The sequence below is a fragment of the Schistocerca cancellata genome, chromosome 6 (assembly GCF_023864275.1).
Source record: "Schistocerca cancellata isolate TAMUIC-IGC-003103 chromosome 6, iqSchCanc2.1, whole genome shotgun sequence".
Classification (NCBI taxonomy): domain Eukaryota; kingdom Metazoa; phylum Arthropoda; class Insecta; order Orthoptera; family Acrididae; genus Schistocerca; species Schistocerca cancellata.
The window spans coordinates 677154784-677181155 of NC_064631.1; the positions used below are offsets into that span (position 1 = coordinate 677154784).

At 40.0% G+C, this 26372-nt stretch overlaps 1 protein-coding gene across 5 annotated transcripts in view; it reads right to left on the reverse strand.

Annotated features, from left to right (window-relative positions):
- The window catches only part of LOC126088129 (alpha-N-acetylglucosaminidase), a 377251-nt gene that overhangs the window by 280325 nt on the left and 70554 nt on the right, over positions 1-26372 (reverse strand). For 4 of the 5 annotated variants that reach the window (XM_049906245.1, XM_049906244.1, XM_049906242.1 and 1 more), the window contains exons 7-8: positions 25291-25354; positions 25058-25203 (exon numbers count right to left, since the gene is read on the reverse strand). In XM_049906245.1, the coding sequence (XP_049762202.1) occupies positions 25058-25203; positions 25291-25354 (210 nt within the window). Of the gene's footprint in view, positions 1-1421; positions 1501-25057; positions 25204-25290; positions 25355-26372 lie in introns of all 5 variants that reach the window. The other variant, XM_049906243.1, reaches the window with a different exon arrangement.

Sequence of the window (26372 nt, forward strand, 5' to 3'; positions counted from 1 at the left end):
GATTAACAAGCGAAGACAGAGGAACCATTCCAATATTTTAATTTAGGGAAATCTAAATCTGGATGGTCAGGCATGAATCTGAACAACCATCCTCCTAAATGAGAGTTCCGTGTCTTAACGGTAAGCCATCTGGCCGTGTAATTTTATTTAAGGAGCTCAGGTGTAACCTGGTGAAGCAGATGTGTGTGAGGCACATTTATACAGATAAATAGAAGGGAATGAACTGTAAAATTCAACATATATTTACATCTGACAGTAAAAAACTGAAGAGAGACTTCCTGTTTTGGGTATAATAAGTTGAGCTTAAGTGTTATCATTTAGGACTAAGATCACACAGCAGATGGCAGCATATACTCATTGTCAGTAATGATCACCTATATTTTTAAAATCTGATTCAGCAAAATCAAGGTGACAACATACTTGAGAATCAAGTCAGTTTGATCAGAAATCATCGTATGTGGGAGAACAAAAGTGCTCCATGTTTCCAGCATGCAACATGACTTCTTACAAGAACGAATATGCACTCAGTAAAATTAGAAAATTAGGCTCTTATCATAGTGTATGTAGAAATATTGCACAACAAAAAAATTGAACATGATTTTAAGCAGGACTAAAATAAAATTCTCTGAGGCAATCACAGGCAGTTCCAATTTTTCTTTCTTTCTTTCTTCTTTTCTTTCTTTTATGAGTGTTGGGCTTCAACATTGTTAAATGAAATTAAGGTATCCCAAATGGAGTTTGGCATGTCAGTAAACATATGTGATATCATCTATAAAACCAGCAGTGCCTACACAAGAACTAGGTGTGCAACCATCTACTGAAAATGAAAAGAACATAGTGAAATAGAAAGAATATGTGCAGTTAAAGCCAAAGCTGGAGTCTGAAATAAATTCTATCCCACTACTCTTCTGACATAATATTTGCAAGAAATCAAATCAAGATGGTGATACCAAAACAGAATGTTCTGGCCAAAGCCTACTGAAACAGGTGGAGGAAAAAGCAGAAGACCCCAACAGTGGCTCAATCACAGTCAATTAAAACAAAGGCATGGCACATGAAATTACATCATTCTGCAAGCACTAAGGAACTGGATGACGAGTGCAACTAAACAGATATAAATTTAAAATGATTCAAAAGAATTATATAGGATAGTTTCATAGAATTATGAAACGACTTTTGGTTTGAAATTTAACAAACAGGAAAATGTTTTCTTGCTTACAAGGGGAACTTATAAATAGTAAAAAAATGTTTTACAACAATAATTACAATAGGAAGCAACAATGATGGGACCACTAATTGCTATACAGGGTCACGATGATTACTGAGAACTGAACAATACAGTAAGAACAACACACTTTCTAAAAATGACTATTTAACAAATCACTGCAAAACACGTCAACACAGGCACATTCATTACTTACGGTTGGGACAGCAGTAAGATATGCCTGTGCTCTTTCCACTGTCCAAAATGCATCACGAAAAAGCCATCCTTGAAGCATCCTGAGCAAAAACAGACACAAAAGAAGTAAATATTCATGAAAACAATTGTATCTCATGATATTTATGTATCAATGTTTAGAACTTGTAGCCATGGTGTATAAGAACCATCAGGAAAACGGCAGATTGTATCATTATAACAGACACATATAAGCATTATAGAGGACGAAAAAATTTCATTTAAAGTATATGCTTATCTGACAAAAAATCTGTCTAATGAAAAATGAAACTAATAGCACTTTCAAGTGCCTACATATGACAGATACAACCACTGTGACATTGTAGTCCAGTGTTCCAAGTACAGCAATGCCAAGAAACCCGTTTACAAACAAATGAATTTAACATGGCAGTCAAGAGATGATTGTAACAGACCAAGACCACTGGCATATGCCTTTGCTCATACCTAAAAACTGGTTCCTTAAGGCAATAATTGCTGCAGGAAGCGAACACTGGTCCTTTCCTACATATTTCCAAATGAACACTTGGAAGAAAATTGCATCAAATATATAGTTGGAGCAATGTTGCTTTCATATACCTTCCTCACATCAACCCGCAAAGTTCCCTGGTTACGAAGGATGAATGGACACCCTGCCATACTCTAAATGATGTGCATTTTCATATTCATCTTAAATCCCAGGAAGTCTTTTAGGAGGACTGTGATGCAGAGGATGGAAGCTGGAGTATGTGCTGTGATGTCGTGACGATGGTTTAAGTAGGCAGGGCTGTGCCCTCTGAAGTGAAAGTTTCCTTGAATTGGAGTAGCTACATGGAACTGATCATGTTTTCAGTGTACCCGTCATTCTAATGAGAACCCCACCTTGAACACCCTTAGCTTTTAATCCTGACGAAAATCTGTGTATTCACAGAGATGGCATCCATACAATATGGCTGATATGAAAGATGTTGTCACGTAGAAGAAGGTGTAAGTAGATGAATGACGAACACTAACTTCACTTAACAAAGGTTTATTCAGCACTTGCACATACAAGAGCGTGGAACAAACTGCCTCTGGCCAGAACACATATGGTATATATACAGCTACAGAACATTCAAGTACAATGATTCTTGCCATTTGTGGAGACTACTAGAATGTACTCGAACTGAATATAGAAATTAAAATTTTACAGTTCAGGTGAGTTTTGAACTCATGACCCTCCATGCAACAGTCTAATATCATAACCACTACACTAACGCGACTGTGCTACTCAGCTTCTTCTGGGAAATTGCTCCCTCCTTAAGAGGACAGCATCTCGGTGTTACGTCCTCCTAGTTCGGGAATGAGTCATCGGTCCTGCATACTCCAACTCCTGATGGCTAATGTTCGCCCTGGTGGTGATCTTCTTAGAACTTCCCATGCCGCTACGTTCTTTGTCACCTTTTCACTTGTTGCCTGTCGCTGGAGCTTCAAATTTACCCTGGGCTGCGGGATCCTTATAGGGCTTGATTCGAAGGATGTGGACCGTATCTCTGATCTTTCGTTGTCTTGTGTCGGGGTCGAAATCTTCAACTTCATAAGTAACATCAGACAACTGTCTTACAACTTTATAAGGTCCAAAGTAGTGCCGTAGGAGCTTCTCAGAGTGACCAACCTTCTGAACAGGAGTGAAGATCCAGACAAGGTTACCAGGCCGGTAAACAACGGGACAGTGGCTCGCATCATACCTTCAGCAATCGTTTTCATGAGCCTGCAGCGTGCGGAGTCGAGTTAACTGCAAAGCTTCCACAGCTCTGGTTAACATCTGTCCAATGTAGCCTGTAGTCATCGTCCGCATCATCAAGATGTAACGGAAACACAGTGTCCATCATCGTCGTCGCCTCACGCCCATGCACCAGGAAAAATGGCATAAATCCTGCTTTGTCTTGTTTGGTGGTGTTGTAGGCACGCCACGAAAGGTAGCACCTCATCCCAGTTGCTCTGCTTGACATTGACGAACATTGATAGCATGTCGGCCAAGGTCTTATCAAGGCGTTCAGTGAGCCCATTAGTTTGCGGATGGTAGGCAGTTGTCATGTGATGAGTAATGTTGCACCGACAGTTTATCTCTGTCACAAGATTCAATTGAAAAACTTTCCCTCAATCTGTAATTAACGACCTTGGGGCACCGTGTTTTAATACAATGTCTTCTATGATAAATTTGACTACCTCGAATGCTTCTGCTGTTTTTGTGGCTTCTGTAAAGGCATAGCGTGTCAGATAATCAGTCCAAATAATAATCCATCTATTACCACTAGCAGACGTTGGAGATCGTCTGAGGAGGTCAATCCCAACACACTGGAAAGGCGTTTCAGCTGGTGGAATTGGTATGAGTTGACCAGGTGGTTTCTGAGGAACTGCCTCTCTCCTCTGCCACTCTCGACAGTGCAACACTCAGTGACGGACACTCCTAAACAAACCTGGTCAGAAAAATCTCTTGCGGATCCTATCATATGTCTTAATAAATCTATCATATGTCTTAATAAATCCACCCCAGATAAATTTAGCATTGGCTTTTAACAACTCTTGGAGTGGCCTGGCTTTGATACAAAAGTCTTTGATAAAATGACAGTAATAAGAACATAATCTGAGGAAGCTTCTCACATCTCTAATACTTTTAGGAATAGGAAATTCCGTTACAGATCTCACCTTTTCTGGGTCTGGCCGCACACCTTCATTTGACACACGGACTCCAAGATTTTGATCTCTTTTGCTCCAAAGAGACACTTTCTTGGATTAAGTTTCAGTCCAGCTTGTTGGAGACACTTAAGAACGGCCCTCAGTCTTTTAACATGTTCATCAAATGCCTCAGAGAACACTATAATGTCATCTAAATAACAAAAACTCATTGTCCACTTCAGGTGACTTAGAAGTTTATCCATCATCCATTCAAAAGTTGCTGGTGCATTACACAAACCAAACGGCATTACCCTAAACTCATACAGGCCCACAGGGGTGATGAATGCAGTTTTCTCATGATCAGCCTCATCTACTTCGATTTGCCAGTATCCTGAGTACATGTCCATGGTTGAGAAAAACTTAGCCCCTTTCAGACAATCTAGTATAATGACAACATATGGAAGAGGGTAAACGTCCTTTTCAGTTATCTTATTAAGCTTCCTGCAATCAACACGAAAGTGCCAACTGCCATCCTCCTTCCTGACGAGAACCACTGGTGACAACCATGGGCTCTGCGAAAGCTGAATGATGTCATTCTTCATCATTTTCTCTACCTCGTTGCGAATTATTTGACATTCTGTTGCTGACTCACAGTATGCTCTTGGCTTATTGGTTGATGGTCTCAGTACTAATCCGGTGCTTCACTGTTGATTTGTCTAATTTGCTCTTCACCTGTGGATTGAAGCATTCAGAGAACTCTTGAAGAATGGCAAGTAGCTTCTTCTGTTGTTCCTTAGTGAGATCTGGTAATAGTTGAGCTATAAGATCTTGTCTCGTAGTGGTAGCGCTAATTTCGCCCACAGACTCGGCATGGGAGATTTCTATGAAGCTCAGCTGTTCTGCAATTAACAGCTAACCGTTTGCTATGCACATGCGTCTTAGAAGGATCTGCTGTTCTCAGCAACAGTTAACTATCCACAATTCACCGAATCCGTTCCTAAACAAACCAACAGAGGCTGCAATGACCAAGTTATTCTTCAGTGGTATGCTTCTCTTACATTCCACTACATGATCCATGGGTTGATGAATGGCATGACACATGACAGTTACCTTTCTAGTGCTGACTGCAGGAATGATCACTTCATCCAGCACACACAGTCTCCACACACTTGGATGCGCATCTTCCTGCCCACAGTATCTCATCTCGTCTAGCATAATCTTCGAGTGACCACAATCTATAATTGCTGAGAAACTTCAAAAAGTCCCATCCGAGAATGACGTCATGACTACACTCTTGGAAGACGATGAATACTAAGGGCTGTGTATGGCCACTTATACCCACACGAATGACACATCTTCCTGTAAGTTTTACATATTTCCCATAAGCCACTTTCAGCAGAGATGTTTTGTTGTCGATGAATACGGTTTTCTGCAACTGGTGACAGTTGCAGAGTGGACATTCTCCAAAATGACTGAATATGATGCTCCAGAGTCCACAAGAGCATGGGCTGATCAGCAATCCGTGAGGATATCAACGTAGTTTCCAATCATTTTTGTAGTGATCGACGGCGGAGGATTTTTCTCTTCAGTGGCCTCACCTCCAAGGAAGGTTGCACCCTTTACTTTTCCAAGTTGTGGTGGCTAGGTGATCGGCTGGAGCTTCTAAACGGCGATGGAGCCCCTGATTGGCATGTTGGGGAGCGTCCTCTCCAGCAGCTAGCTTGCAGCAATGGTGACCTAAGTCGTCCTGCACCCACATCTTCTTGTTCATCTTCGTTGTCTCAGAGTTGGCGTCGGCTAAGATCGGTCTGCTGTCTTCATCAAATACCCGCCACCTTTCTCGACAATAGCACACCTCATGTCCCCGTTGTCTGCAGTGGAAACATACTGGTTGGTTATCCTGGGACCTCCAGACGTCAGTCTTTCTTGGTGCCAAAACAGGTTCCTAATGCGGCATTGGAGGAACGTAACTTCACCTGGGTCTCAACTTTTTTAGCGTTTTAAAGGGAAATGAAGGATGAGAGATTGGGTTCAATGTCTGTTCCACTTCCTCCCTTATGACCTCTTGAAGCGTCTCGGTTTTTTTGACCGAGCGAGGTGGCGCAGTGGTTAGCACAATGGACTCGTATTCGGGAGGACGACAGTTCAATCCCGTCTCCGGCCATCCTGATTTAGCTTTTCCGTGATTTCCCTAAATCGCTTCAGGCAAATGCCAGGATGGTTCCTTTGAAAGGGCATGGCCGATTTCCTTCCCCATCCTTCCCTCACCCGAGCTTGCGCTCCGTCTCTAATGACCTCGTTGTCGACGGGACGTTTAACACTAATCTCCTCCTCCTCCTCCTCCTCCTCAGTGTTTTTGCTCACCACGCAATCCAAATGCCTTCTGAACTCCCTCTCTCACTATCTGACGAAGAAACTCATGAAATCAGTTTCTTCCTCCATCACAGGCATTGATACGACATTTGGAAGCCGTTCAAAATTCTTGCATGAAATTATTTTTTGATGCATTGACTCGATATACCGGCACGATTTTATGAAGTCGTCTGCTGTCGAAAGCTCCTTCAGGAGTAGGGCTTGATACATGTCCTCAGCAACACACTTCATGAGATGTGCAACCTTATCGTCGTCTTTCATTCTAGGATCCACTATTTCACACAGCTCCAAGACATCTTGAATGTATGATGCTCTCGTTTCTCCTGGACGCTGCGCCCTACACTTTAATTTATCTTCAGCCTTGCACTTCTGTCATTTTGTGTCGCCGAAATATTTGCGCAGTTCCGCCTGGAATACTTCCCAGCTTGTGAACTTCTCCTTGTTGCTCTCATACCATTGCTCGGCAGTGCCCTCCAAGTAGAAAAATACATTAGCCAAACACACGGTGTCATCCCATTTGTTAAATTTGGCTATACGCTCATATACCTTCGGCCACTTGTTTCGATCTTGGGCATTGTCACCAGAGAACCCGGAAGAATGTCTCATGTGGTGGCACACAGTTGCTGTATTCGTAACGTACTCTTCTTCTTCTGTCTCCAATAGATTGCGATTTGTTGAATGTGGCTCGAACTCAGGTTGCTCACCACATAAACAGCAGCCCTGTCGTAGCCTGATGGGACCCACTGTGTCCTCGATAATATGCAGTATCACATCACAAGTTCCAATACCCAGCATCTCCACCAGAATAGTGTCACATACAAGAAGGTGTAAGTAGATGAATGACGAATACTAACTTCACTTAACGAAGGTTTATTCGGCACTTGCACATACAAGAGCGCGGAGTGAACTGCATCTGGCCAGAACACATACGGCATATATACAGCTACAGAACATTCCAGTACAATGGTTCTTGCCATTTGTGGATACTTCTAGAATGTACTCTAACCAAATACAGAAATTAAAATTTTACATTTCAGGTGAGTTTTGAACTCATGACCCTCCACACAACAGTTTAGTATCATAACCACTACACTACAGTGACTGTGCTACTCCGCTTCTTCTGCGACAGTATCATGTGCCAGGAATGGTTGTTAATGAAGTCTCCTCAAAAACTTATCCCGTCCATGTCACAGCAAGTTGATGTTCATAATACAGATCACTGAGGTAATGCACACCATTTGGATGAATGTGACTAACTGTTTATCTATTGAGGTATATATGAACAAGTGTACGTGTGCGGGACCCTTTACCAAAAATATTAGACTGCTGAGGATGGCATTCACATAAACATCATGATCCAAGAATCTGTCTTCTCACGGGTATACAAAAACTGCCAACAAGTGACAAGCAGGAGCTTTGCTGAAATGCTGCACAATCTCAGTGACACTAAGTGATGTAATGCAAAGACTCAGCAACATTTATTACGAAAGCAAAGCATTAAACACCTGTTCTGTCACTGTCCACGAGCTCCTGTTACATCAAAGTGGGTCATTATTACACACTGTCAAAGTATTCAAAACATGCATTCCAGTGCAGCAGATCCTCATAATTTCTCAAATCAGAAATTATTAAGCCCCTTTCTTCAAAGTAGTTATTATATTCTGCAGCCGTACCGTGAGAGCTATCCAGAAATCAATCATTCAACTTCAATGGAGATTAGTGGGGTAATTTTTAGATCATTCTGAGAGATTATTTGCTAGTGGAAGCATTCATGATGAAGATTAAGCAGCTACCACAGTAAGACCTGACTCACTGCAGAGGGACTTCACACTCAAGCAGAGTAGGAAGTAACGATAAGGCAATAGATAGTGCGCGAATTTTTCTAGCTTGAAACGTCAAATGTGACTTTTCAACTACACACATCCATGTTGTCCCAGGATATTTTCAAATCCTGTTGATCCATCTTCCATTAAGTAATTGTCTCGGTCTTTTCTTATCTCTTTATAATCTGATAATTTTCTCAATCCATCAACCAAAGCCATTCACAAGACTGTTATGTTTTACTCACTTCCATATAATTGTCATTATCTTTCACTACAATTAGAATGTTATAAATACTGTGGGCAACACTGCTATCTTTTCCACCTGAACAGTGATTAGTAAATATTTGTGTTTTAATATTCCAATGTACCACTGATAATTATATTTAAATATATTTATAAAAATGTACTTTCATTCTTGATCTCATGTGGAGTTAAAGGCAACTGGGGCAGTGTTGAAATAAGTAGTTCTCATAATATGCAAAGATCAGCACATTCTTCAAACTGGGGAAACTATCAAGAATGGGGTTCCACAAGGGTCGGTCTTGGGTCCTTTGATGTTCTTAATATATATTAATGACTTGCCATTCTATATTCATGAAGAGGCAAAGTTAGTTTACTGATGATACAAGTATAGTAATCACACCTGACAAATAAGAATTAACTGATGAAATTGTCAATAATGTCTTTCAAAAAATTACTAAGTGGTTCCTTGTAAACGGACTCTCACTGAATTTTGATAAGACACAGTACATACAGTTCCATACAGTAAATGTTATGATGGCATTAATAAATATAGACCTTAATCAGAAGCATATAGCTAAGGTATAATATTCAAAAATTTTAGGTGTGTCCATTGATGAGAGATTAAATTGGAAGAAACGCATTGATGATCTGCTGAAACGTTTGAGTTCAGCTACTTATGCAATAAGGGTCATTGCAAATTTTGGTGATAAACATCTTAGTAAATTAGCTTACTACACCTATTTTCACTCATTGCTTGCATATGGCATCATATTTTGCTTCAGTGTTTCTGTGAGTGCTGTAATCTGTCTAATCTTGTCTTTGCTATTTCTTCAGGTATGATATAAAGAAAGTTGTCTTGCATTCCTAGATTTATCACTTACAACTGGTTCTTGAGTGCATGGGTTTTCAGAGGGTAGTTTGCATATATCTTCAAACACTTGCCAGTTCAGTTTTTTCAGCATATCTGTGATGCGCTCCCAATAGTCAAACAAACCTGTGATGATTCAAACTGACCTTTGTATACATTCTATATCCTCTTTTAGTACTACTTAGCACATTTCAGCAATATTCAAGGATGGAATGCACAAGTGTTCTGTGAGCAGTCTCCTACACAGACTCACTGATTCTACAACAAATGGACATTACTGGATGGTAGTTCTATGAATCCCTTCCACTATCCTTCCTGCAGACAGGTAAGCTTTTCTTTCAAGCACTGGGCACAGTTCTCTGTTCAAGGATTTTATAGTATATTATGTTTAAAATAGGGCCTAATTATCATACAACTATGTTGTTGTTGTTGTTGTTGTTGTTGTTGTTGTGGTTTTCAGTTCAGAGACTGGTTTGATGGAGCTCTCCATGCTACTCTGTCCTGCGCAAGACTCTTCACCTCCGAGTACCTACTGCAATCTGCTAACTGTATTCATCTCCTGGTCTCCCTCTACCATTTTTACCCACCTATGCTTCCCTCCGGTACTAAACCGGTGATCCCTTGATGTCTCAGAATGTGTCCTATCAACCAATCCCTTCTTCTACTCAGGTTGTGCCACAAATTCCTTTTCTCCCCATTTCCATTCATTACCTCCTTATTAGTTACGTGATCTGCCCATCTAATTGTCAGCACACTTCTGTAGCACAACATTTCGAAAACTTATATTCTCTTCTTGTCTAAACTGTTTATTGTCCATATTTCACTACCATACATAGCTACACTCCAGACAAATACCCTCAGGAAAGACATCCTGATACTTAAGTCTATACTTGATATTAACAAATTTCTCTTCTTCAGAAACACTTTGCTTACCATTGCCAGTCTACATTTTATATGCTCACTACTTCAACCATCATCAGTAATTTTGCTGACAAAATAGCAAAACTTATCTTCTACTTTCAGTGTCTCATTTCCTAATCTAATTCCCTCAGCATCACCTGATTTGACTACATTCCATTATCCTTGTTTTGCTTTCGTTGATGTTCATCTTATATCCTTTTAAAACACTGTCCATTCGTTCAACTGCTCTTCCAAGTCCTTTAATGTCTCTGACAGAACTACTATGTCATCGGCAAACCTCAAAGTTTTCATTTCTTCTCCCTGGATTTTAATTCCTATTCAAATTTTTCTTTTGTTTCCTTTACTGCTTGCTCAATAGACAGATTGAATAATGTCAGGGATACGCTAAAAATCTCTCACTCCCTTCCCAATCACAGCTTCCCTTTCACACCTCTTGACTCTTTAGAAGTGCCATCTGGTTTCTGTACAATCTTCCTTTAAGTCTACAAATGCTATAAACAAAGGTTTGCCTTTCCTTAAACTATCATGTATGAGAAGTCAAAGGGTCAGTGGTGCTTCATGTGTTCCTAAATTTCTCTGGTATCCAAATTGATCTTCCCCGAGGTAAGCTTCTACCAGTCTTTCCATTATTCTGTACAAAATTCGTGTTAGTATTTTACAACCGTGACTTATTGAACTGATAGTTTGGTAATTTTCACACCTGCCAACACCTGCTTTCTTTGGAACTCGAATTATTATATTCTTCTTGAAGTCTGAGGGTAGCTCTCCTGTCTCATACATCTTTCTCACAAGATGGAAGTTTTGTCATGGTTGGCTCTCCCAAGGCTATCATTAGTTCTAATGGAATATTATCTACTCCTGGGGCCTTGTTTCAACTTAGGTCTTTCAGTGCCCTGTCAAATTCTTCACTCAGTATCACACCTTCTGTCTCGTCTTCATCAACGTCCTCTTCCAATTCCATAACAATGCCTTCAAGTACATGTCCCTTGTATAGACCTTGTATATTCTCCTTCCATCTTTCTGCTTTCCCTTCTTTGCTTAGGACTGGTTTTCCATCTGAGCTCTTGATATTCAGACACGTGGTTCTTTTTTCTCCAAAGGTCTCTTTAATTTTGCTGTAGGCGGCATCTATCTTTCCCCTAGCAATATATGCTTCTAAATCCTTACATTTTTTCTTGTAGACATTCCTGCTTAGCCATTTTGCCCTTCCTGTCAATCTCATTTTTTAGACGTTTGTATTCCTTTTCACTTGCTTCATTTAATGCATTTTTATATTTTCTCCTTTCATCAATTAAATTCAATATATCTTGGGTCATCCAAGGATTTCTGTTATATGAGTACCACAAATTCCTTATTTTCCCAATTTGGTGACCTAAAACTTTTGGTCAGCAGTGCTGAGGATAGTTATGGTGTTGTGGAATCAATTTCCTCTAGGGCTCTTTAAATAATAATATGGAACCTCCCTGCCTGCTGTGTCTTTCAATTTCTATTCCCCTGTACAATGATGAAGTCTCCTTCAACATATGAACACAGTTTGTTACAAATGAAGTCAAAAACTTTCCCAAAATGTATGACGCCTAAACAAAGTGGTAATTCTTACTTCTGACTTGTTCTATAATTTCATTTACAATATGCAAATGATCCACTGTGCTATACCCAATTCTAAGGCCAACTTCTTACTTCACCTTATTAAAATCCAATATATATTTATGTTGTTGGTGACAATATTTTGCACATTACAAAGAGGAGGCAGAAAGTCTGTATTTTTTATGTCTTGTCTGTCCCATTACTTGTGAAGTTTTGATCTATTGTCTTTCCCCACATACAGTCTGAAAAGCAAGAGACAGAGAATGGTAAAACTGAAGTTGTGAGAGCAGGTTGCAGAGGCAGCTCTTGGTTTATAGTAGACCAGGCAGTGAATCTGTTCCCAATGTGGTCACATCCTCAAGTGCTGGAGAGCCCTACCGATTTTTTTTTTTTTTTTTTTTGTTCACTTCAATTATGTCTCAGAATACATATTCTCGGCAGTTCTATATGGCACCCACACGAAAATCATCAAAATACAACACAAATCCCAAAAGGAAATTTGCAATGAATCGGCTGAAGATTGGGACTCCTACAAGACATGGTTACACCACCATTTCCAGGTTTTTCGCACGGACAATGCAAACTTGTGTAGGGCTTTCTTTCTTTCCTGGCTTTCGCCATGCATTTATTAGTTGTTGTGCCAACTTGCACCTTTACAAGAACCAGCCAGCTTATTTGATGAAATGTGCAAGCTTTTCTCAACCTATTACACGCATGTCAGAAAAACACATCACTGTCAGAAACACATAAACCAATTTTACAAAGCTTGGGCTGCAGAATTACATGGATTGACTAGTGTTGTAAATTTGCCACTAGTACCCATCACGAATCTATGCTGATCAAATGGTGCGTGATATTATTTGTCTGGCCCTGGATAGGGAAGTCTGCGAAAAAATGCTTCAATGTGAGAATCCGATGGTTACAGATGTGCTCGATAAAGTATAGTCCTTTGAAGTGTCATAGACCACAGGCAATCAGATTGTTGCATGGGGAGAGGTATCAGAAGCTGCTCAGTCAATCACTGTTGGGCATGCTGCAAGTGTTCAGGACAACATTGCAGCAGTACAATCTTCGACTCAGCATTGCGCGGGGGCAGCATCAGTTACGGTCACAGCAGCAACAGGCTGCATCACAACAGTGGCATCCAGCAATTCTCAAAAGAAAAAAAAGTTTTCCAGATAATTTGGTATTTTTCCAGGGTCATACTGCGCTTATCCCCAAACCAATTTTGATCAGTTTTATGGAAAAATCTACAAATGTTGTCAAAGTGTAAGAACACAATGTGGGCTGTTCATTCCCATCCACAATAACCATTATTCAGACCTGATTGATGCAATCACAATGCCCATTGAAGTCCCTAAGGATTTCCTTTACTAACAAAATCTTTAAAATATTTTGGAACTCACGGGCAATGGCATTAGCCTCAAGACTACCATAGCAGTTTAAGGTAGTGAGATACAGGGGGTGGATAAAAATATGGAAATACCAAGAAAACAACATACCACCACACATGTTTCTCATGTTGTTTCCATATTTTTGTTTAACCACTGTATATCAATACTATGCCTAACCATCTCTTCATAAGGTCAGTAACGATTCTCTCTTCTGGGTCTTAACAATATGCCTTTTGTAAAGAGATATGCCAAGGATGATTTATCCAGAATTTTGTTTACCATGCTCTTCAAAAATGTAAGGCGTTCATTCTGCCAAGCTATCTTTCTCTGACACGTTACATTGACCACGAGCTTTGTCGGTTCTGTAAATGGTGTCCAATTTCCGAATACACAACAACTTCTGGTTTGACATACTTTCTCATTAATTTTCTGACCACAGACTAGAGCGAAGTATAGAGAAAATAAGATGAGGGGCATCTGACCAATTAGTAAAATGCTTCAACTTGAGCAGTCTCAGACTCAAAAAATGGGAGATGAGCTCTCAGCATCTTGTCCAAAGACTCACGTACTACTTGTCAGTTATGAGCTTATGACTCTTAGGAATTCCAATAACGAGCTTGGCTTTCAGTTTTACCTCCTATTGTTCCTTCATTATGCTTTCTACTTCCCTCTCATACTTTTCAACGACCGTTAATATTTGCTGATCCCTGACTGTCACCATTTTATTTTCCACCTACCGAATGGTGCAAAACTTCTGCACGGTTGCCTGTAATATAGGTGATTACAACTCGGCGAGAGGGAACAAATTTAAACAGATTATATAAATTTCTCAGAAACTAAACAAAGTTCCAATCAGCACGAGTACAAACTGTCTTAAAGACACAACACACTGTATGTAAGACACATGTGCCAAAGTCTAAAAGCACAAGATCTTCTGGATTACCCTTTTTTCAGTTAGCTTACAAATGCCTTATTAACATTAGGGCCATCCATGGACACATGAACAACTTGCCTTTTCAAATTTACCTTAAATTATGAGATGCTCTTGCCCCAAATCATTCAACTAAATCTTTCGGAGCGCTTTTTCTCAAAAGAGATTGAAGTAAGATACCAGTTAAAAACATGGCCCAACCCACTACTCTCTTTCAAATTCTAAAGGTGGCAGGGGTAAAATACAGGGAGCGAAAGGCTATTTACAATTTGTACAGAAACCAGATGGCAGTTATAAGAGTCGAGGGACATGAAAGGGAAGCAGTTGTTGGGAAGGGAGTAAGACAGGGTTGTAGCCTCTCCCCGATGTTATTCAATCTGTATATTGAGCAAGCAGTAAAGGAAACAAAAGAAAAATTCGGAGTAGGTATTAAAATCCATGGAGAAGAAATAAAAACTTTGAGGTTCGCCGATGACATTGTAATTCTGTCAGAGACAGCAAAGGACCTGGAAGAGCAGCTGAATGGAATGGAGAGTGTCTTGAAAGGAGGACATAAGATGAACATCAAGAAAAGCAAAACGAGGATAATGGAATGTAGTCGAATTAACTCGGGAGATCCTGAGGGTATTAGATTAGGAAATGAGACACTTAAAGTAGTAAAGGAGTTTTGCTATTTGGGGAGCAAAATAACTCATGATGGTCGAAGTAGAGAGGATATAAAATGTAGACTGGCAATGGCAAGGAAAGCGTTTCTGAAGAAGAGAAATTTGTTAACATCGAGTATAGATTTAAGTGTCAGGAAGTCATTTCTGAAAGTATTTGTATGGAATGTAGCCATGTATGGAAGTGAAACATGGACGATAAATAGTTTGGACAAGAAGAGAATAGAAGCTATCGAAATGTGGTGCTACAGAAGAATGCTGAAGATTAGATGGGTAGATCATATAACCAATGAGGAGGTAGTGAATAGGGTTGGGGAGAAGAGAAGTTTGTGGCACAGCTTGACCAGAAGAAGGGATCAGTTGGTAGGACATGTTCTGAGGCATCAAGGGATCACCAATTTAGTATTGAAGGGCAGTGTGGAGGGTAAAAATCGTAGAGGGAGACCAAGAGATGAATACACTAAGCAGATTCAGAAGGATGTAGGTTGCAGTAGGTACTGGGAGATGAAGAAGCTTGCACAGGATAGAGTAGCATGGAGAGCTGCATCAAACCAGTCTCAGGACTGAAGACCACAACAACAACAACAACAACAACTCACTATACCAGAAATGTACAAACAGATCAATCTGCTGGTTTTGGCTAACCTTACTCAAACTCTAATCAAAGCCAATATCAGCCTGTCACAGCATCAGTATCCTGTATTTGCTGAGCGAAAAACCAGGTCCCAGTCCAAAAACTAAGAGCAATTAAACAAGGTTCCAACCAGCACTAGTACAATCTGTTCTCAAGGTCCATGCACTTTAGAAGCTGCACCTTGCCCTCAGGTCACTGTCTGGGAACATATCCAGTAAGAGATTCATAAGGCTGTCAGTGGAGACGATTGGTGCCTCACAACAGCCAACAGCTATCTCTACAGTCATCGCGGCACCACTCTGTGTCTAATCTAGCCTCATCAGCCATTGTTCAGATGTTCTCGCAGTAGGTGCTTGATGCTGTCTCAGAGTAGGACCTGGTTGCTGGGACACATGACAACTGCGTGACGCACTCCCTGCCTGTGTCACAGCAGACAAAAAATGCACAGAGACTACATTAAAAATACTATTCTTCCTCCCCAAAAATGTTAATTTTGTTTTCCAGTGCACTCATCAGTCAGGGCCTCTGTCAGGATTGTCCTTTCCATCTGCACAGTTGACAATCAGCTAAGGATGTCCAGCAGAAGCATGTGACTGATGCAGTAACATTGGAACCATGGCTCTTTGTGGTGATTAGCACAGATATAGGCATTGTGGTATTCCTAGGAGCCTTGAGTCCAGCATGCTTCTTTCCCCTTGCGGAACTGTACAAGGCCTACTTGCCCACATTGCTGAGGGAGAAGTTTGCTTTGCAGAGCAGTCATTGAACACTGAATTTTTCAACTTAGCGAGCTTTCAGAGTGGTTAGCAAAGTGAAGTTGCATTCAGTAGGAAGACATACCTCCTTCCTGCCCCAGTTTGTTGAGTGAGTTTTGACTTAGCATATGCAATAGACATTATCACATCCAAACAAATAATGAGATGCGTCCATGAGTTCACAAGATGATATGTCATTGAAACATCACATGACCCGCACTTCTTTCTTTCATATGAGCAATCTCCACCCTACTCCTTGCCTATGTCCCTCCTTGGCTGTGTGCAAAGAAAGGCAACAAAATCTTCATTGCATGTGTGTAGTCAAAAGTAGTTTACATCGACGAAGACCCACAGTCCACAGAAACATTAGCCAGCAAGAACAGGAATTACACAAAGAGTTCCCTTACTGTCCCAGATCCTTATCCTACAGTCCCCTCACACTCCGGCAACCTGTGTTGCTCTGTTCTCATTGTAGGAGTTATCTCAATGTTACCACAACCAACCATTGCACGCCAATTCCCTATGTTTGCTTGTTAGTTTTTTGATGACACTATTTTATGCCTATCGCTCTATATTATAATCAATCTCATTCATACAACAGCAATTAGATCAATAACTGTTGGCATGCTGCAGTAGTACGTTTTTGGTATACATCCAAAATAAAATGTACTGTATGCAAATCTATCACGTCCTAATGTCCCGGATTCAAAATACATGGTTTTGAATAGGCTACAAACTCTCCTAAAAGGAAACGTTTTTGTCATCACATTGTGCTACTAAGCAAAGCAGTACATGCACTTGAACTGATGTACACTGAAGCACCAAAGAAATTGGTATAGGCTTGTGTATTCTAATACAGAGATATGTAAACTGGCAGAATACGGCACTGCGGTCAGCAATGCTTTTATAAGACAACAAGTGTCTGGGGCAGTTGTTAGACGGTTACTGCTGCTACAATGGCAGGTTATCAAGATTTAAGCAAATCTGAATGTGGTGTTGTAGCCAGCACATGAGCGATGGGCCACAGCATCACCAAGATAGCGATGAAGTGGGGATTTTCCCATATGGCCATTTCATGAGTACCATGAATATCAGAAATCTGGTAAAACATCAAATATCCGACACCGCTGTGGCTGGAAAAAGATTCAGCAGAAACGGGACCAATGACAACTGAAGAAATACCGAGTCAGAGACAGGCACAACAAAAAGACTGTCACAAAAAGGCTTTCGGCCAACAAGGCCTTCGTCAAAAATACAGACATATACACACACTCACACAAACGCAATTCACACACACATAACTGCAGTCTCTGGCAGCTGAAGCCACACTGTGAGCAACAGCAGCAGCACTTCACTGCCCCAAGTCCTGTCCCACTATTCCTCCCTCTCCCTGCTCTGGCCTCCTCCTTACTCCCACCCAGCTGCCACTCCCATCATGCGCTGCTGTTGCTGCATGCAGTGTGGTTTCAGCTTCCAGATACTGCAGTCGTGTGTGTGTGTGTGTGTGTGTGTGTGTGTGTGTGTGTGTGTATTTTTGACAATGGTCTTGTTGGCTGAAAGCTTATTTGTCTACATCTACATCAACAATGATTACTCTGCTATTCACTATTAAATGCCTGGCAGAGGGTTCAATGAACGACCTTCCAGCTGTATCTCTACTGTTCCACACTCAAACGGCGCACGCGAAAAACGAGCACTTAAATTTTTCTGCCCTGATTTCCTCTTATTTTATCGTGATGATCATTTCTCCCTATGTAGGTGGGTGCCAACAGAATATATTCGCAATCGGAGGAGAAAGCTGGTGATTAAAATTTCATGAGATGATCTCGTCACAACGAAAAACACCTCTGTTTTAATGATTGCAACTCCAATTCACTTATCATGTCTGTGGCACTATCTCCCCTGTTTCGCAGTAATACAAAACGAGCCGCACTTCTTTGAACTTTTTCGATGTCATCTGTCAGTCCGACCTGATGCGGATCCCAACCACACAGCAATACTTCAGAATGGGGCGGACAAGTGTAGTGTAAGTAATCTCTTTGGTAGATCTGTTGCACCTTCTAAATGTTCTACCAATGAACCGAAGTCCTTCATTTGCTCTACCCACAATATTATCTATGTGATCATCCCAAATTAAGTTATTTGTAATTGTAATGCCTAAGTATTTAGTAGAATTTACAGCCTTAAGATTTGTGCAACTTATAGCGTAATCGAAATTTGGCGGATTTCTTTTAGTACTCATGTGAAAAATTTCACACTTTTCTTTATTCAAGGTCAATTGCCACTTTTCGCACCACACAGACATCGTATCTAAATACTTTTGCAATTCGTTTTGGTCATCTGATGACTTTACAAGACGGTAAATGACAACATCATCTGCAAATAATCTAAGAGGGCTACTCAGATTGTCTCCTATGTTGTTAATATATATCAGGAACAATAGAAGGCCTAAACACTTCCTTGGGGGAACGCCAGATATTACTTCTGTTTTACTCAATGATTTTCTGCCTATTACTACAAATTGTGACCTTTCTGACAGGAAATCACAAATACAGTTGTACAACTGAGGCCATATTCCATAGGCACACAGTTTGGTTAGAAGATGCTTGTGAGGAACAGTGTCGAAAGCCTTCTGGAAATCTAAAAATATGGAATCAATTTGACATCTCCTGTCGATAGCACTAATTTCTTCAAGAGTATAAAGAGCTAGTTGTGTTCTGCAAGAACGATATTTCCTGAATCCTGACTACGTGTCAATAAATCGTTTTTTTCAAGGTACTTCATAATGTTCGAATACAGTATATTTTCCAAAACCCTACTGCAAAACGACATTATTGATATGGGCCTGTAATTCAGCGGATTACTCCTATTTTCCTTGTAGGGTATTGGTGTGACCTGAGCAATTTTCCAGTCTTTAGGTACGGAACTTTCTGTGAGCGAGCAGTTGTATATAATTGCTAAATATGGAGCTATTGCATCAGCATACTCTGAAAGGAACCTGACTGGTATACAATCTGGACCGGAAGCCTTGCATTTATTAGGTGATTTAAGCTGCTTTGCTACACCAAGAATATCTACTTCTACATTTCTCATCTTTGCAGTTGTTCTTGATTGAAATTTAGGAATATTTACTTTGTCTTCTTTGGTGAAGGAGTTTCGGAAAACCGTGTTTAATAACTCTGATTTAGTGGCACTGTCATCAGTGACTTCACCATTGTTATCACACAGTGAAGATATTGATCGCGTATTGCCACTGGTGTGCTTTATATATGATCAGAATCTCTTTGGGTTTTCTGCCAGATTCCGAGACACGAGTTTCAATGTGGAAATTATTAAAAGCATCTCGCATTGAAGTATGTGTTATATTTCGAACTTCTGCAAAACTTTGCCAGTGTTGGGGATTTTGCATTCTTTTAAATTCGGCGTGCTTTTTTTTCATTGCTTCTGCAACAGCGATCTGACACGTTTTGTTTACCATGGGGGATCAGTACCACCACTTATTAATTTATGTGGTATATATCTCTCAATTGCTGTCGATATTATCTCTTTGAAGTCATTCCACATCTTTTCTACGCTTACATGATCAGATTAGAAGGAATGGAGACTGTCTCGTAAAAAGGTGTTACGAGATTTTTATCAGCTTTTTTTCAAATAGATGTAATTTGCATCTGGTTGTGAGTGTTACGGTATTCAGCCTAGCAGCAACTGCCTTGTGATCGCTAATCCCTGTATTTGTCATGATACGATTTGTGACAGTCTTTTTGTTGTGCCTATCTGCGAATCAGCATCTCCTCTATATGATGAGTAGCAACTTTCCTTTTCATAATATTATTATATTACATCCTTGATTTTCCATTGTTTGACAACTGAAGAGAATCGTTCAATGTGATGGAAGTGAAACCCTCCAACAAATTGCAGCATATTTCAATACTGGGCCATCAACAAGTGTCAGCATGCGAATCATTCAGTGAAACATCATCGATATGGGCTTTTGGTGCCAAAGGCCCACTCATGTATCCATAATTACTGCATGACACGAAGCTTTACACATCACCTGGACCCGTCAACACTGTCATTGGACTGTTGATAGCTGGAAACAAGTTGTCTGGTCAAACAAGTCTCGTTTCACATTGTATCGAGTGGATGGGCGTGTACAGGTGTAGAGAATCATGAATCCGTGGACCCTGCATGTCAGCATGGTATTGTTCATGCTCATGGAGGCTATGTAATGATGTGGGACATGTGCAGTTGGAGTGATATGGGACTCCTGATACGTCTAGATAGGACTGACAGGTGACACGTACATAAGCATCCAGTCTGATCACTTGCATCCACTCACGTCCACTGTGCATTCTGACAGACTTGGGAAATTCCTGCCAGATTATGCGACACCCCACGTGTCCAGAATTGCTACAGAGTGGCTCCAGGAACACTCTTCTGAATTTAAACATTTCTGCTGGCCACCAAGCTTTCCAGACATGAACATTATTGAGCAAATCTGGGATACTTTGCAACATGCTGTCCAGAAGAGATCTCCACCCTCTTGCACTCTTATGGACTTATGGGCAGCCCTGCTGGATTCATGGTGTCAGTTCCCTCCAGCACTACTTCAGACATTAGTCGAGTCCATACCACATCCTCTTGTGGCACTTCTGCAAGCTCACAGAGCCCTAGTCGATATTAGGCAGGTATACAAGTTTCTTTGGCTCTTCGGTGTAAATGTAAACCACACCAAACACTCTTCAGAGCTCCCCACTGCTCAAATTATGTCACAAACGCACAAAATCACAGTACAACAACAAAGCACGGAAACAAAGCCAGGCTGAAGCAACAGGCATGCAAGCCATTTCTGTATCGACAAAAAACCTCCGTACAGCTCAGCTCAGCAGAGCTTGGCTCAGCTGGCCATGGCCAGGCCAGTCGTTGCATTGGACTGAGTAAGGGGACAGGGTAGGGGATGCCAAAACAGCAGCAGTGGGCAGCTGCAAGGCACCGAACTGAGGTTGCAGAGTGAGTGTGGCACTGCATAAAGTCAAGTAGAAGGCAAGCAAATGCCTCTGCCCAAAAGCAAATCAGATGTCATGCCTCTCCCAGCATTTTTACGCAAGTTGCAAAAATTCATCATGTTTCCAGTTTTCCAGGACGCTGTGTTGGCGACTGAAATTAAGAAACATTTTGTGCCTTTATTTCATTCAACCATTCTTGAATCTGTGACACTTATATATCACATTCTTGTGCACTGTACCAAGTCATTTACAAACTTGGAATGTATTTACTACAGGGGATAGAATTCACACTGCCAGAAACAAAAGAGTTTCTTAAACACTATCAACGTATCAAACATCAATTAACAATGTATCAAAGCATAATAGAAAGGTACAGAGATGGGGATACAACAGATAAGGCTCTTCCACTCAGTTAATTTACCTTTGTTGTAAGCATCAGAATGTTAAATTCATATGGGGATCAGAGAATGGGGGTGTAATTTATGATCACCACAAACAACTGAAAACGTAAGTTTCATTGGTTTTGTTGACTTATTAACAGCATAATTTTTAAGGAAATACTGATGTGTATGTAGGTTCCAGAACCTGAAAATATTACATATGTCACTCATTGTGGAAAGTCACAACTACTGTTCACCTCAATTTTAGAATTAAACAACTGTAGACTCTGGTATAAGAATTCACTAATACCTAAATCCCTGTACAAAGTATTTCGTAAATGCTTTCTGATAAAAGAGTAATAGATTATTGAGAAATGCATCTTTTGGGGTGACTACACCTCAGAGCCTCTTAGGTGGGCTATGCCTGTTGGGCTGTGAGTTGTGTCTGGAACACTCAGTCACAATAAGCATTGCCCATGAAAGGCATGTTATGTCAGTATTTTCATTATTAACTACATCTGTTACTTACATATTTCTTTTGCTAAACAACATTAAAAGTACTCTTTGAATGCAGGTACAATTTTCTCTCCATTGTTAGGCATTGTGGCAACTATCACATTAGCTGATGAAATGAGATGTCTACGCAATTTAAGTTCCTGTGCTGTCTTGTGTGTGTGTGTGTGTGTGTGTGTGTGTGTGTGTGTGTGTGTCAACACTCCTGTTATTCAGTGAGTGGTCTTATTTACTCCTAAATCATTTACACGAACACAATTTTCATATAAAAAGGGTCAAAACACCAGTAACTAAAATAGTTACTAAATTCACAGTCAGGATCCCAACTTTAGCATCACAAAAGATTGACTAATTCATAGAGAACATTTACTATTATTTATTAAGCAATTAATTCTATCCATAATCACCAAACAATGGCTACTTAGATCTTACTCTAAGCAAAAACTAATAACAATTAGCAATTAACTATGATGCTACAGGGAGATATGAAACAGACCTATTATACATATTTGAAAGAAAAAGATGGAAACATACCCCTTAATCACACTTACTGTGCACAAAATTATTACTTAAACCATGTAAAAATTATACCATTCCATTGTGGCAGGGTGGTACAACAACCAGTTCAAATGTATTTCGTAACAAAGACTGTTTTGCTCTGAAATACTTAAACAATGCGGAGTACAGGTTGGTAAAAAACAACAAAGCAAATAAATGCCCAAGATAAAATGGTGGTTTCCATTTTTCTGACAGCATCCAATATTCAGAATACTATACACAATGTTTCTGACAAGCAAATACAAAGATTTGGCAGTAATGAATGTCAGTTCCCTAGTGTCACTATGGTCCTGGATGTAAATGTAAGTGTGTGAATAGTATGAACATCACAATGAGTATTATGAAATGACAGATGCAAAGCAATGGAAACCCCATTGTCACAGGATTTTGCAAAGTTCTTCGTGAGGCTTTCTGAAGAACAAGCTTTCAAGTGCCCCCCCCCCCCCCACCCCCACCCCCTCCACTTCATATACTAAAGTTCCAATGATACATTAGTCATACATTCTTGATACGGTTTCACAGTGAAACAGTACTGGAGCAGTTTGTGGATCAAATGAATAGTATTCACCCCACTGCTATATTTACTGCCATTATAGAGAGGGACGGCAAGATGTCTTCTGTGCATATGCTAAGTAAGCAGAACGTAGATGTAATGTGGGGATGACAGCCAGAAAAGTGGGGTATGTGTTGCATATCAAGACCAGTGTCACAGGATGTCTCCATGATCCGGGATTTATTACACTTCACTAGAGAGACTGTAAGTTTTCGAGTGGCTGATGTGTGTGGAGTCCACTGTGAATGTAGCAGCATTTACATTAAGACAAATAAGTTACATAATTGAGAGCTGTCCTGAACACATGCTCTAGATAAAACAAAAGGCAGCCGGGAAATTTGACCTGGGTTGAACATTATCTAGAAGGCTACTGCCCTATCCATCATCATACTTAAATTCAATTATAAGAGAGGTACCCATAATTAGAGTGAACTGAATTTTTTTCTGAAATCCAAGGTATACACTTAGCAGGACATGATGACACGGAGCTGGACACCAAATAAAACAAAAACAGATGCTTGATGTTTAAAGGGAGGTGGGATTAGCAATTTCAAACGTAGAGCCTGCCCTTCACACCATGTGACATCATTAGATCTGGTGGAGGACTGGAGCTACCAGAAGCTGTTTAATTTGCATTACTGTGTGTGACACACTTCAATTTGCAAAGAAACAAATGAAGCTGTGTATCAAAGACTATTAAGACTTTCAAGGTCCCAAACAAGACTATTATATGGGCTAAAAATGTCTATGACAGTGCACATATCAAGTAGCATAAATGGCTTTGCAATCAAGAATCATCAGTGAAAAACCAGGAGTGAGAAGACTCTTTACTATTACCTACATTGTTTCTGATGATAATTACATTTTATAACGAAAATATTTTCATTAGCCAATGATTCTGTCTTGAAAATATTGGTTATGTTGATTATCTCCACCTGCTCACCCACAGTTTGTGAGAAACACCAGAGAAACCAGAATGCATATAACAACAAGTTATACCTGAAAGCTTCGTGTTTCATACACAACAAAACAACAACAGAGAACTAGTAGGCATGGGCACCATCACACTGTTGAGACTTGTCTTGAAATTTACAAAATTTCTGCTTTACTCCCATTTTAATTTTCAATAACAGTGTGATACAATGGGTTTTACAGGTACACTAATCTCTGAGGCATCAGTATGTTATCAATGCACTTGTTCAGTACACATTACTTTCAAATACACTGCTGCTGCAGGGCGTACCAATTATGGTGGGTGATGTACAGTTGTTCACCATGTATAAAAAATGCATTACACACTTAAATTGGTCCAATGAAGGACCAGCAATAGGCCATTACTCACATCTCTGCCAGGAGATAAAGCTCATACTTTATGGAATGAGCTATTATTCTTCACCTTTATCCCCCTGCTGATGAAGGAGGTATACTATCCTGGATTTTATAATTCATTGGTTTTCTATGTCAAATGTAATAATCAGTTCTCAGAATTGACTGAACACTAAGAGACCAACAAATAGCTGAATGGTCAAATTTTCTATTGAGTTGAATGGAGTGTGACATTCTAATAATACAATTAATTGTTCAGTAATTTAACTTCCATAAGAAAGAGAACTGTTCATTACCTTTTTTGGTAATCAATTCTATAACACAGTGGAGCCAAAGTACGAAGGGAAGACAAACATGAGTGTTCCATTTTATCAATTGGACAAATAACAATATACAAGTCTGAGTTGTGTGTGGTAGTTTTTGTTTTGCAGTGTTCTTACCAGACAGCTTTTGGATCAACAGAGGTTAGTGCTTCAAAAGTAGCAGCACTGACAGCAGAAAGATAGTCCAAGTCTCCGGAATTAGGCTCCATCTCATTGAAAGTATCACAATTGTAAATGTGATCAGTTCCATATTGGGCAATTAGCTGAAAATTTTACAAAACAGTACACTGGCTTTATTACATTAGACAAACACAGGAAAATTGATTAATTTTAATATTTCTAAAACTCACCTCTGAGATAAACATTCTTCCAACTGTTTGGTATAAAGTGTCAGTAGGGTCCAACAGGTATGGACTACAAAGCAAGAGAAACAAATATGAATTTAGTAAATGTACATCATGATGTACAGTTGTTTACCGGAACTAAGAACAACAAATAAAGGATATACATTTTACCACAGCTGCTCTACATTTGCTTCAGTTTGGTGTTCAATTCTAGCACTACATACAAATCACTGTATTTAATATAAACTGCAAGATAATGACAATCAAAAGCCAGTCTATCACAATACATTACATTTAATCAAAACTGATCAAATCTGAGGAAATTAACAATTAGTTTATTAAATACATGTTGTTCTTGCATTCCACTGTAATGCCAATCTTTGCTGTGCAGCCTCACAGTAAACAGTATGTAGAAATGTTTTGTGCCAAGGAAGAAATGAATGAATGTGTGGGCTCAACTGGTCCCCAATTTTGAAGCTGATGGCCACCAGCTGAACATGTACGGTAGGTACACAAATATGAAGCACTAGTCTCATTTAATTTGTGTCAGACCACACGTACAACACTTACTAATGGAGCATGAAACACAAATCTAGTACCGGTAATCTGTTTTTGTACTGTAAGCAGTCTCACTTCTTATACAGGGTGTTACAAAAAGGTACAGCCAAACTTCCAGGAAACATTCCTCACACAAATAAAGAAAAGATGTTATGTGGACATGTGTCTGGAAACAATTTCCATGTTAGAGCTCATTTTAGTTTCGTCAGTATGTACTGTACTTCCTCGATTCACCGCCAGTTGGCCAGTGCCAGTGCAGGTAGTGTTGACTTCGGTGCTTGTGTTGACATGCGACTCATTGCTCTACAGTACTAGCATCAAGCACATCAGTACGTAGCATCAACATGTTTATTGTTCATCATGAACGTGGTTTTGCAGTCAGTGCAGTGTTTACAAATGCGGAGTTGGCAGATACCCATTTGAAATATGGATTAGCACGGGGCAATAGCCGTGGCACGGTACTTTTGTATCGAGACAGATTTCCAGAACGAAGGTGTCCCGACAGGAAGACGTTCGAAGCAATTGATCGG